This window comes from Xenopus laevis, chromosome 4L, assembly GCF_017654675.1.
Source record: "Xenopus laevis strain J_2021 chromosome 4L, Xenopus_laevis_v10.1, whole genome shotgun sequence".
Lineage (NCBI taxonomy): Eukaryota > Metazoa > Chordata > Amphibia > Anura > Pipidae > Xenopus > Xenopus laevis.
Genome location: NC_054377.1, coordinates 9,265,363 through 9,276,955, shown reverse-complemented (window position 1 = coordinate 9,276,955; position 11,593 = coordinate 9,265,363). Strand labels below are relative to the sequence as shown.

Sequence of the window (11,593 nt, the reverse complement as noted above, 5' to 3'; positions counted from 1 at the left end):
CTGCTGCTTACAATGGGGATCAGATAGGATCTGTGCAGCCACTGGGACAGAATGCTCTGTTATACAGATAGCTAGAATCTCAGCTGCCATAAAGCAGGACAGGACTGCTGCTTACAATGGGGCTCAGATCAGACTAGTTTATTAGTGAAACTACAGAGAAGGGCATATCTTTATACTCTGGTGGGAGATGCTTTAACCCTTGCATTTCATTGCTGAAGATGATTAGCATCTTGGTGCTGGCACAGCTCCCCAGGTACAAGGTGATGCCAGCGCTGCAACTCCCTTTCTGCTATCAACTCCTTTCAACTTTTATGAGCTCCTGTTCCAGCCATGTATGAAATAATGCAGTCGCAGGGAAATAGTCACCTACTGAACCTTGAAATCAACCAGCCTGGATGGATAGTGCCAAATTCAGCACAGGGTGCCACTGTGTGAGCTCCGGTATCTTTGCCTCCTTACAGCAGCACCGACACCTATGCCCTCCAGTTAAGAGATCTTTTCCAGGTTTAAAGGGATACTGATAAGGTTCAAATCACTGGGTCTGACATGGAATAGATCAGACCAGAATATTGGTTCTGAATCCTGGCAGGTCAAACATTAATCATTATGTCAGCACAACTGGCTCGTGCTTCCTGGAATAGAGCTCGACTGAAGTAGAGAGATTGCTACACCCTTAAATGCACTGTGGACTTGATGCTGTAGGACCTTTAAGGAAAGAGAAAAGAAGTAGTAGAAGGCTTCCCTGGTCATAGACCCAAACAGCAAAGGATGTTGGGAGATGACATATCAACAACCACTTGCTGACTAGCCTACAAACTTCCCAATGCTCCTCGATAGCTAATGAACTTTTATCCCCCCCCTCCCCAAAAGCTGCTAAGAACGTCATCTTCCATCATCCCTACTGATACTGGAAGGCCACCAGGGACACACTGAGCGAATGGATAGAAAACACTCATACCATACAGTCACCGATTGGATCATTTTTATTATATAATAAAAAGCAAGACTGGACAAGGCGTTTTTTCTCCCTATTACCAATGACGGCCACGTATACGAACCAAGAGGCAAGGGTGGGGAAATTTGCAGCCCTTTTAGACAACTCTCTGTATTCTCCACCTGAAAAACTGGTGGAGAATGCGGAGAGTTGACTTTCAGGGAAGCCAACTGCATTAAGTAGGGATCACTAAGAACGAATGAGGCCTCCTTAACGGAGCGACACACACAGGCCAACGAGCTTGATACATGGGCGTGTATATTAGTAACTCAGAAGAGACAGGACACTTGGTTGCTGTCATTGTCAGAAGACTCATAATTTAGACTGGTCGTAGGCTCCTGTCTCGGCTGCCCTCATTCTGCCAGATCTCTCGGCTGAGACCAATTACGGAGGCTTGAGAGGCCAGTAACAAACCGATGTTGTAAAGGCAGCAGGAGAAACCAACCCCCCCCCCCCCAGGAGTAGCCAGGAACAGGGTGCCAATTAAAACAAGACAAAGGCCAACATGACGTGTCGACTCTAAAGAGGCTTAAGTGTTCATGGACTGAAGACCTCGGACAAGAGTTGAGAATATTATAATGGTGGAGTCAACGACACATGAACGTATACGAAGGAGAGCGAGCCGCACGCACACACTCGCAAACACACACACACACCAGCCGCAGCAAAATGAGGCTCGACACAACGTAAAACTGGTGTCACAGGGTTTACTGGAGCAATGCTCTGAAATCGTTACATGAATGGAGTCGCCCTAAAATAGTCACAATGGGTTACTGGAATGGTGCCTTCAACAGCCCAGTTATGTGTCGCACAGACTGTAAGAGCAAAAACCAACGAAGCATTGCAGACTAGTGGCGGAACGCTCTGCGGTTGTGAGAATGTTACGGGGGGCGCTGGAGTGATGCTCCGAGACTCAACGTGGCCTGTGGGAGGTTGGAATACGGGAGCAATGGCCTCTCAGTTCCCGCTGATGCCGAGTATATGAGAGCGGCTCAGACTAACGATACAGCAGGTCGTAAAGCAACACTCTGGAATATCTGCAGGTAGTAAAGCCGCTAAGTAGGGTGAGGTTCTGCAGTTCTACTGATACAAGCGCAAGAGCCTCACTCGTTTCACCAGGGGGGCAGTGCCATGTACAGCAGGCCTGGGGCTAATCAGAAAATGGGGCATAATATGTGAAAGCGCAGAGCGAACGCAGGGCTCATAATAGGAGGGGGTCCAATTGATGCAAATAAGGACAACTATTCCCCTGCATGGCTGCAGAACAAGATGGCGGCCCAACCTTTGGCCTTTCAGCTGCTGTTGAAGTGCAACTGCCAGCATCAAACAAGGCTAAAAAGGACTTGTATCTTGATTATTAAGACAGCGGGAATGGAGAGCAGCACACTTAGTAACTTCATAAGCAAGAGCTTATTGTAACCTGGCCCTTCTGTAACATTTACCTTTAATACTGTCATTGTTCATTGGCCAACTGCGGGAAACTATGGAGGCAGAGCGCCTGCAGCTGAGAAGCCCCTCCACCTCCCCAGGTAAATCGGCCAACTGTCTAGGATACAACAGGGGTGGGCGCAAGCTCTTGTGTTCATCCACAGGGGGGGGGGGGGGACAAGAAGCAGCTGATCAGAGTTAACACATGTGGTGCTCTACTGGCCTTCAGCAAGGTATAAAGTCATTTGGGTAAAGAGTTTCACACGAGGGGGGCGGAACAATTCCTGTACACACAAATGACGGGGGGTAGGGGGGTACATATCATCCAATATAATCATACATACAATGAAAACGTATTCGCAGGAGGTGGAGGGTTTGCACGCTTATAAGGATAGAGCTGCTGCTGCTGCATAAAAAGGAAAGTTGAGAATCAGAGGAGAAGTCTCACTGGCGGCAGGATCTCTGATTTTGGCAACCTGAACAGAACTCAGGCGTGTGATGCGGCTGGTTATTGGTTTACGGACAGCGGAAGAGAATAACCACCTCACGTCCTTAAAGAAACAGACACATGACCCATTCAGCACACAGCCTAGACCCGCAGTGCAGCAGCCCTCAGCCTACAATTTCATTATTCAGGGGGGGGAGCAGGCTGAGTTTGTAGCTCCTCTGAGCGGAGTTGTAGAAGAGGCAGGCCGGACACCCACACTCACATGCGCCGGAGAGAAAGAGAGAGACCCTTCCTTCCCCTCCACCACCCTTCTTGTAGTGCATGCATCACTCCTTGAGTTCAGCCAAAGCAAGAAGGGCAGTAACAGTCTTATAGCAGCTCCCTGCACTTGCCATCAAACTGACCCATAGGGAAATTTAGTGCCATCTACCCCTCCCCGTCTCCCTTTGGAACCAATAAAGCACAGACTAGGCAGTAAGGAGAGGGGCGTAATCCCTAGATCCTCCTCTCTCTCTACTCGTTAAGGCTCTTTGCTCACTTTGTAATATATATATATATATTAATCAGGGTGGAGCAAGAACACTTACCCCATTTGCAGTGAACATGGCTCCACTTAACTACCCTGGAGTAGTTGGCAACAGGGTGAGAGAGGGGGCAAAATGAGATTTCTCATTGTAAGCTTTATCCCATGACATGTTGGAGGGTCAGTTAGCAAATGGATTCCCCTCCAAGTCTATAGCACCATTGTCCACAGCTTGAAATCCCCACCAGCAGTAGTAGGCAGGGTGGGGGGTCAGTCTTTACAGCAGTACCAGGATCACAGGTCCGTGTTTCTACCTCTCCACCCCAGGAAAGGCGCCACTGCCAAGAGGCTGCACATCGACTTCACCCTCATTATTGTTATTGGTCAGCAACTGCGTCTCGGGGAGGAGTAATGGACTTGTTTGGGGCGGGGCAAGAAGGCGTTCTAACTCTGCTACAGTCTCCCTGGAGGTGGAGGGTTGTGGGGAGCGAGGGGCAGAAGCACGGGATGCTGGGTCAGACGCAGTCTGGGAGCCACGGTGGATTCTGTGGCTGACTATGATGTTGTTGCCGAAGCCTCCCATGGAGGCCATTGTTGTGCTCTGCTCTCTCTGCACCACGGCCGTCATCCCTCCTTCAGCCATAAGCCTCTGGATCCTGCTCAGAGCATCCTCCTGGCTCTCTCCTGTAGGACATGAAGCAGCAGAGTATGAGGGAAGAGAACAGCTGCAGAAAAATACAAGGGGAATGTAGGATCAGAATAGAGGGGAGAAATGAATTTGCTTGGCCTGGGAGTATTCAGCAAGGGAGGACACCAGAAAGAGAACTCAGGGACAGATCAGAGGATTCTCATAATTATAATGAACTGAGGATCAAAGCTCAAATCCAATCAGCTTTCATGTGGGACTGATACGACAGCTGTCTCAAGCATGCCATGGAAAGTAGGGGAACGTAACTAACAAAGGGAAAGAGCTGACACAACTGCTACTGTGCCAACATGGTGCAAGCAGTTGCCATGGATATACAAGAGGACTTGGTCACTTCATATCCCATTGCACTTAGTATAACGTGGACAATTGCTCTGTGGGCCCAGATGAGTTGTGCACCTTGTTCATAGAGTTAGTCACTGAGGGTTCTTCCCCTTTTTTCACATTCCCTTGCCTTGTTCCATGTTGAAGAGAAACACTGTCCATCACGTCAACATGGAACAAGGTGAGGGACGGTTTTAAAGGGGAACTATCGCGAAAATTAAAATTTTATATAAGCTTCATCATACCGAAATAAAATACAATAGATACAATTAAATATTCTGCATTGTTTCTGAAATAATCAAGTTTTCTTCACTATTCCTCTCTCAGCCTCTGTTTCTCTTCATTCTCTCTTCATGCAGCAGTTGGGTGTCAGATATTCATTGACAGTTAGATCCAATATATCTTATAGGGGGGCTTCCCTTCCTAGCAGATGTATTAGAGCTCACTCAAATAACTGATTCCAGTACAAACAAAATCTAACAAAATAACTGCCTTTTGCACAAATCCTTCATGTAGAGAAACAGGATCTCTATTTTAATAGAGTGAGCTCTAATACATCTTCTAGGCAAAAGGAGCCCCCCTATAAGATATATTGGATCTAACTGTCAATGAATATCTGACACCCAACTGCTGTATGAAGACAGAATGAAGAGAAACAGATGCTGAGAGAGGAATAGTGAACATAAACTTGATTATTTCAGAAACAGTACAGAATTTTTAATTCATTGTATTGTATTGTATAAAATTTCTTATTTCCGTAGGATAGTTCCCTTTTGAAGAAGAATTCAACCAGTAGTTTAAAAACATTTCCAAAACTTTTTCAGTCCCGAGCAGTGGTTCGGGACTGGAATTTTACTCCAATTGCGCATGCACCGAAACTTCCGAAAAAGACTGAAGGAAGAAGATGGCTGCCATGAACTCCAAGGCCAGAATCTGCACGGAGGGGTGAGTAAAAAATTAGGGGCATTTGCCCGGGGGGGCAGGTAGGCTGGTGGGAGGAGGGAAGAGTAGGGTTTTTTTTTATTACGGGTTGAATTCTCCTTTAATGACACTGCCAGTCTAAGGGAGGGGGGGATAACGGTCCTTCAGAGTCAGAGGAAGACTATTGAGGTCTTAGATCAGATGATGTTTATGCAACTGTTTCACATAAGCGCAAATTAATGGGCTCATGTAAAAAAGGAGGAGAATTTATTATGGAAGCATAAGTGGCCCCTTCCCACCCACCTGAGTCAGGCACCTCCGATGATGAGGGGATCCCTTCCTGCGACTCTCCAGTAGACGGTGCCCCCTCTAAGCTGCTGGAAGGGGTCTCTGCCGTGCCGCTGGACTCTGCTGGGGTTAACAAGAAGGGAGGGTACTGTGAGTGGACTGACATTAACAGCACAGAGAGAAAAAAAACACAAGAAATATTAAATTGGCTGTTTCACAGCTGTGTGCGAGCATTTTCAGTAAGCAATTAAACAAACAGACAGGGAAGCTTATTTAACTGAACTACCCGGGCGGTTACAGTAAATCTTATCCATTAAAACCCGAGGGATTCGGTGGCCAAACTGCTACGAAAAATGATGGAATGCCGACGCGGCTTGCTGGCCTGTGAAATTATTATTGGTCGCAAAATGAATAACCGATCAGGATCATCATGTAAAAACCTGATCGGCCCAGGTTTAAAGAGACACTAGCATTGCTTCTTACTCTTAATCCGGCAAAACCCGGATGTGTAATAAAAGACAAATTTTGCTCAGGTGCTGTAACCCATAGCAACAAACAGGATTGTCTGCCTTTACAGATGAAGCATGAAGACCCCTATCGCATTCACTCGATGTTTTTGGAGGTTACAAAACCCTTGTAGAGTGTGTCCTGGCTGGAATCAAACTCAGGTCCCCAGCATTGCAATTCATTTTCTGCTGCATTTGGGGAGTAGTCTAATAGCTGCTAATATTTAGTCCAGGAGTTCTGCAGCCTACTGATTAGGAGTGGCACTTCCAGTTCTCAGCGTCCAATTTGCAAACTCATACGACTGCAGAATTTTCCGTCCAAACTGGGGTGCACAGATCCGTTAAAATAACTTGCTTTAATCAGCTGCTTTGTGAAGGATTAATAGAAGTGTAATTATCTAATGCAGAACGTATGGCAGCAGCCTCACAGCCAGAACATAAATATTAGGGATGTACCGAATCCAGGATTCGGTTCGGGATTCGGCCTTTTTCAGTAGGGTCGGCTGATTCCTTGTGTGTGGCTGAACCGAATCTGGATCCTAATTTGCATATGTAAATTAGGTGTGGGAAGGTCAATCACGTGGCTTTTCGTCTCAAAACAAGGAAGTAAAACATTATTTTCCCACTTTTTCATTTCCTGCCTCTAATTTGTATATGCAAATTAGGATTCGGCCAAATCTTTCACAAAGGATTTGGTGCATCCGTAATAAATATACCAAACGCTCTCTGAGCATGTGCATGAAATGAGGCAGGGATATAGGGATATTTACCTAGATTTCCAGGTGTTGAGAATGGAAAATAAACCCTGCAGCAACACTCACAGCCTCCGCATTATACCAGGCAGAGGAAGAAGAGAGGAGTTAAGAAAGCAGGAGGGAAGACACATAGAAGCTGCAATCCTTACCCTCAGCAGTGGGGGGCGCTGGGCGGCTCTCTGGCACCTCCCTTTCGGTCTGTGTCTCTGCATTCTGCAGTTGAGGAGCAGGAGTCTGGGTTCCTTGGGAGGTCACCGAGGTGGTGGGATTACGAGGCTGAAGGCCAATGGCATTGATTAGGCCCATGTCTCTGTCTGATCTCCAAGAAGCACGACTGGTTCTGGGGAAAGAGTCCAAAGAGAATTAGTATTTGCGTATTGGAGAATCCCCCTCAGACTAGCCAACCAAGCACTGATCTTAAAAGGATACTGTCAAAACGCATCAGTTAATAGTGCTGCTGCAGCAGAATTCTGCACTGAAATCAGTTTCTGAAAAGAGCAAACAGATTTTTTTACATTTCATTTTGAAATCTGACATTGGGCTAGACATATTGTCAGCTTCCCAGGTGCCCTCAGTCATGTGAATTGTGCTCTGATAAACTTCAGTCACTCTTTACTGCAAGTTGGAGTGATATCACCCCTTCCCTTTCCCCAGCAGCCTAACTAGTGATGCGCTGAATCCAGGATTCGGTTCGGGATTCAGCAGGATTCGGCCAATCCTTCTGCCTGGCCGAACCTAAATCCTAATTTGCATATGCAAATTAGGGAGTGAGGGAAATCAGGTGACTTTTTGTCACAAAACAAGGAAGTAAAAAAAGTTTCCCCCTTCCCACCATTAATTTGCATATGCAAATTAAGATTCAGATTCAAAATAGTGGATTTGGTTCATCCCTACTAACAACAGCACAATGGGAAGGTAACCAGATAACAGCTCCCTAACACAAGATAACAGCTGCCTGGTAGATCTAAGAACAGCACTCAATAGTAAAATCCAGGTCCCACTGAGACACATTCAGTTACATTGAGTAAGAGAAACAACAGCCTGCCAGAAAGCGGTTCCATCCTAAAGTGCTGACTCTTTCTGAAAGCACATGACCAGGCAAAATGAGCTGAGATGCACCTACACACCAATATTACAACTAAATACACTTGCTGGTTCAGGAATGAAACTTTACATTGTAGAGTAATTATTTGCAGTGTAATTTAGAGACATCGTAAAAATTATGACAGAATCCCTTTAAAAGCTGTTATAGTAGGGTCATTTTAGGTCCTGATTAGATTTACAGGGGACCCTTTTGGCTTTACAGTACTGCAAAGCAAACCAATCATCCCAAACCCCCCTAAAACTCACTCAGTTTGGTCTGGATGCTCCTGTGGAGTAATGAGACCCTACCCAGTGTTTATTAAATAAACTGTATAACGCTTGCATATTATTCTCTCCTCCTGCAGGGTCAGACTTGCCAGTCAAGAATCCCAGGTGATCTCTTGGTGGGACAATACCCATCAGCCCTTTCTGATTTCCCCTAGAGGTCTATATCACACCTATTACATTCGCACGGCCTAGGTCTAATTGTTGTGAGAGTGGGCCCTCGTCAGGTTCTCTGGTGGGCCCTGTCTAACACGACCCCCTCTGTTACAAATGTGAATCAGATGAACCTTACCCAGGCCTCTCGCTGCTCCGTGGAGTGTTATGCTGTAGGATGGCCTCATTCATTTGCTCCCAGAACTGATCACAGACATTGTCAAATGCCCTGAAATAGGAAATAAAGACCATTATTATGTGGGTTAAGTTCCCCTTATATCAGTGTTCCTTGATTAGCATTAATGCACAGCGACTCCGGGTCTCTTAACACGAACCCTTTAAAAGGAGACAGATTGTAGAATGGTAATGGGTTAATGGATAATGGGAATGGTTTCTGGGTTAAATTGAAACCTACGCAGAATTGATGGAAACAATAGATGTCAACTGCTAATTATAGGGTGAGTGTGGCATTAAGCGGGTCTGTTCCCCCATTCCAGGGTTGCCAGCTAAATTGGGCAACTAATTTAAAGCCTAGGAGGGTTTTGAAAAGTAGAAACTAGCCAAGGTACGGATTTGGGCTATTTTTTGGGCTTTTGGCTGGTTTGTACTTTGGAAACCAGCCAAAGTTTTTCCTTGACCTAATGTGCCAAGCCTGTGTCTCCCAATGCATGTTGGGTAATGTAGTTTTTGTTTAACAATTTGCCAAGTTTAATGCAAGACTACAATACCCAGCATTCAGTGGGACTCACTTGTGTTGAAGTCGGGAGTTAACAGATTTTGATCTCTGTACCCCAGTCTCACATCCCTCTTAAAGGAGAAGGAAATTCCCTGGGCGCAAAAACCCTCCCCTGTGTTGCCCCCCCTCCCTCCTGGCCTACCTGTCCCGCCGGGCAAATGCCCCTAACTTGTTACTCACCCCTCTGCGCAGGTCCAGTCCATGGAGTTCACAGGCGCCATCTTCTCCCAAGCGATCTTCTTCCTGCTTTGACCGGCGTTTTGGCGCATACGCAGTAGGAGCATTTCACCAGTACGGATCTACTGTGCATGCGCCAAAAGTCATGACTTTTGGCGCATGCGCAGTAGATCTGTACTGGTGAAATGCTCCTACTGCACATGCGCCAAAAACGCCGGTTAACTCCTGACTTCAACACAGTAGATCCGTATCGGTGAAATGCTCCTACTGCGCATGTGCCAAAAACGCCGGTCAAAGCAGGAAGAAGATCGCTTGGGAGAAGATGGCGTCTGTGAACTCCGTGGACTGGACCTGCGCAGAGGGGTGAGTAACAAGTTAGGGGCATTTGCCCGGCGGGACAGGTAGGCCAGGAGGGAGGAGGGTGGCAACACAGGGGAGGGATTTTTGCGCCCAGGGGGTTTCGTTCTCTTTTAAGCATTCTCGCGTTTCCCGTGACTTTCCTCAATTTCAGCTAATTTTGGGGCAAAAATCTGCTGGCCAACAAAATGTCTAGAGTTTGCCCAGTTTTACCAAAATTTATTGAAATTTTTATGTATTAGGGCCTTGTGGGGCCCCTATACTCCCTGAGCCCCCCCTCTGTAGTAAAGGGCAAATCTGTCCCATTTTGGTTCATGGAAAAATTTGCAAAACCGTGAAAATTTAAATTTTTTTTCACATATATTCGTTTATTTTTTAGACTTTTTTTTCACTGCACATATTGTGCTGTTTTTGGGCTACTTTTGAAGTGCCTCTTGGCTAGTTTTGGACTGGTTTTATAGCTGATTTTGGCTGGTTTTGACAATTAGACCTCTCTCTCCCACGCCGGAACCACGTTACCCTTGTTCTTTCCTTCCCAGACAGACGGGAGTCGCGCTGAGCAATGCAGGGACGCTTTCGGAAAGTTCTGTTAATCAGCGGCATTGATTGGCTGATCAATACACAGCAGTGGTGATAAGCTCACACCGGTGACAGGGTGAAATCTGATTAAGCAATAATCAGTCACTTTTCTAACAGTCAAGTGACTCATACGGATCATTAGTCGCTTTCCCTTTATAGACAGAGCTGTCGGCGGCAACGAGGATCCGGACGAGGCAAAAAAGGTGCAGTGCACGGCTGCCTGATATCTAAACGAGCGTCTTCTCGTCCATTCAGATGAAGGACATCTGGGTTTTTTTCTTGGTGCATTCAGAAGCATCAATGCCAGCGGCAAACTATATTGTAAGAAAACGAGCCCCATCCATCACACAAGCCCAATCACTTGCAAGATGCAGGAGACAAGTGGATAGTTATAGAGTGCGCCCCTCCCTGATGCACCACTCACAAACAAACTGATAAATGAATTGTGTGGTGCCAGATGGCAGGCGAGAGAACTAGCGCTGAAGGGCATGAGACTGTGGAACAGGACCCCTGCAGCACAAGTCTACTGAAAGGATCACCGACCCACTGTTTATACAGGATTCAACAGGATGGAGACCACCCTAAACATCATGGAAGCCCTGTTTTTAGCTCTGGTTCACAGGTTGGGATCATCCATTGAGAGGGTAAGGGTTACAGCAAAGGCATTTGGTGCTAATGACCATGGCCAGAGCCGTCCTTAGGGGCCGGCAAATTGGGCCCTGCACTTGTGAAGGTTCTTCTGGCTTTCTACTCATGCGCATGATTAAAGGGATACTGTCATGCAGTGGCTTAACTAGATGTTGCTGGGCCCCACAGCAAATTAATTTTAGGGCCCCCAACATATCCAGTGTTTGTCCTGTTTTACCAATATATGTTCAAATTGCTCATCAATGAGAGCCTCATGGGGCCCCCTGTACCTCCTGGGCCCCCCTGCAGCCGCAGGGTCTGCTTCCTCTGTAGTTACGCCCCTGCTGTCATGGGAAAATATGTTTTTTTCCCCTCCAAAACGCATCAGTTAATAGTGCTGTTCCAGCAGAATTCTGCACTGAAATCCGTTTCTCAAAAGAGCAAACAGATTTTGTTATATTCAATTTTGAAATCTGACATGGGGCTAGACATATTGTCAGTTTCCCAGGTGCCCCTAGTCATGTGACTTGTGCTCTGGAAAACTTTAGTCACTCTGTACTGCTTACTCCTGTCTTTACACATTACATTTTTGGCTAACTTACTATATTAGATAATTTTTTTTATTTTGCACAGTCTATCTATTTACCCAGTTTTTATTTTTATACTGAACTGTTCCTTTAAAACAAAGCCAGAAGTTTCTAAC

The 11,593-nt window shown here is 46.3% G+C and overlaps 1 protein-coding gene across 7 annotated transcripts in view; it reads right to left on the bottom strand.

Annotated features, from left to right (window-relative positions):
* Positions 1 to 965: 965 nt before the first annotated feature.
* LOC121402910 (activating molecule in BECN1-regulated autophagy protein 1-like) overlaps positions 966 to 11,593 on the bottom strand; it is a 64,756-nt gene continuing 54,128 nt past the window's right edge. For 2 of the 7 annotated variants that reach the window (XM_041589778.1, XM_041589776.1), the window contains 4 exons: positions 8,554 to 8,643; positions 7,043 to 7,233; positions 5,648 to 5,755; positions 966 to 4,077 (listed from right to left, as the gene is read on the bottom strand). In XM_041589778.1, coding sequence (XP_041445712.1) covers positions 3,704 to 4,077; positions 5,648 to 5,755; positions 7,043 to 7,233; positions 8,554 to 8,643 — 763 coding nt within the window. In that variant the 3' untranslated portion in view covers positions 966 to 3,703. Of the gene's footprint in view, positions 4,119 to 5,647; positions 5,756 to 7,042; positions 7,234 to 8,553; positions 8,644 to 11,593 lie in introns of all 7 variants that reach the window. The other 5 variants (XM_041589777.1, XM_041589779.1, XM_041589780.1 and 2 more) reach the window with 5 other exon arrangements.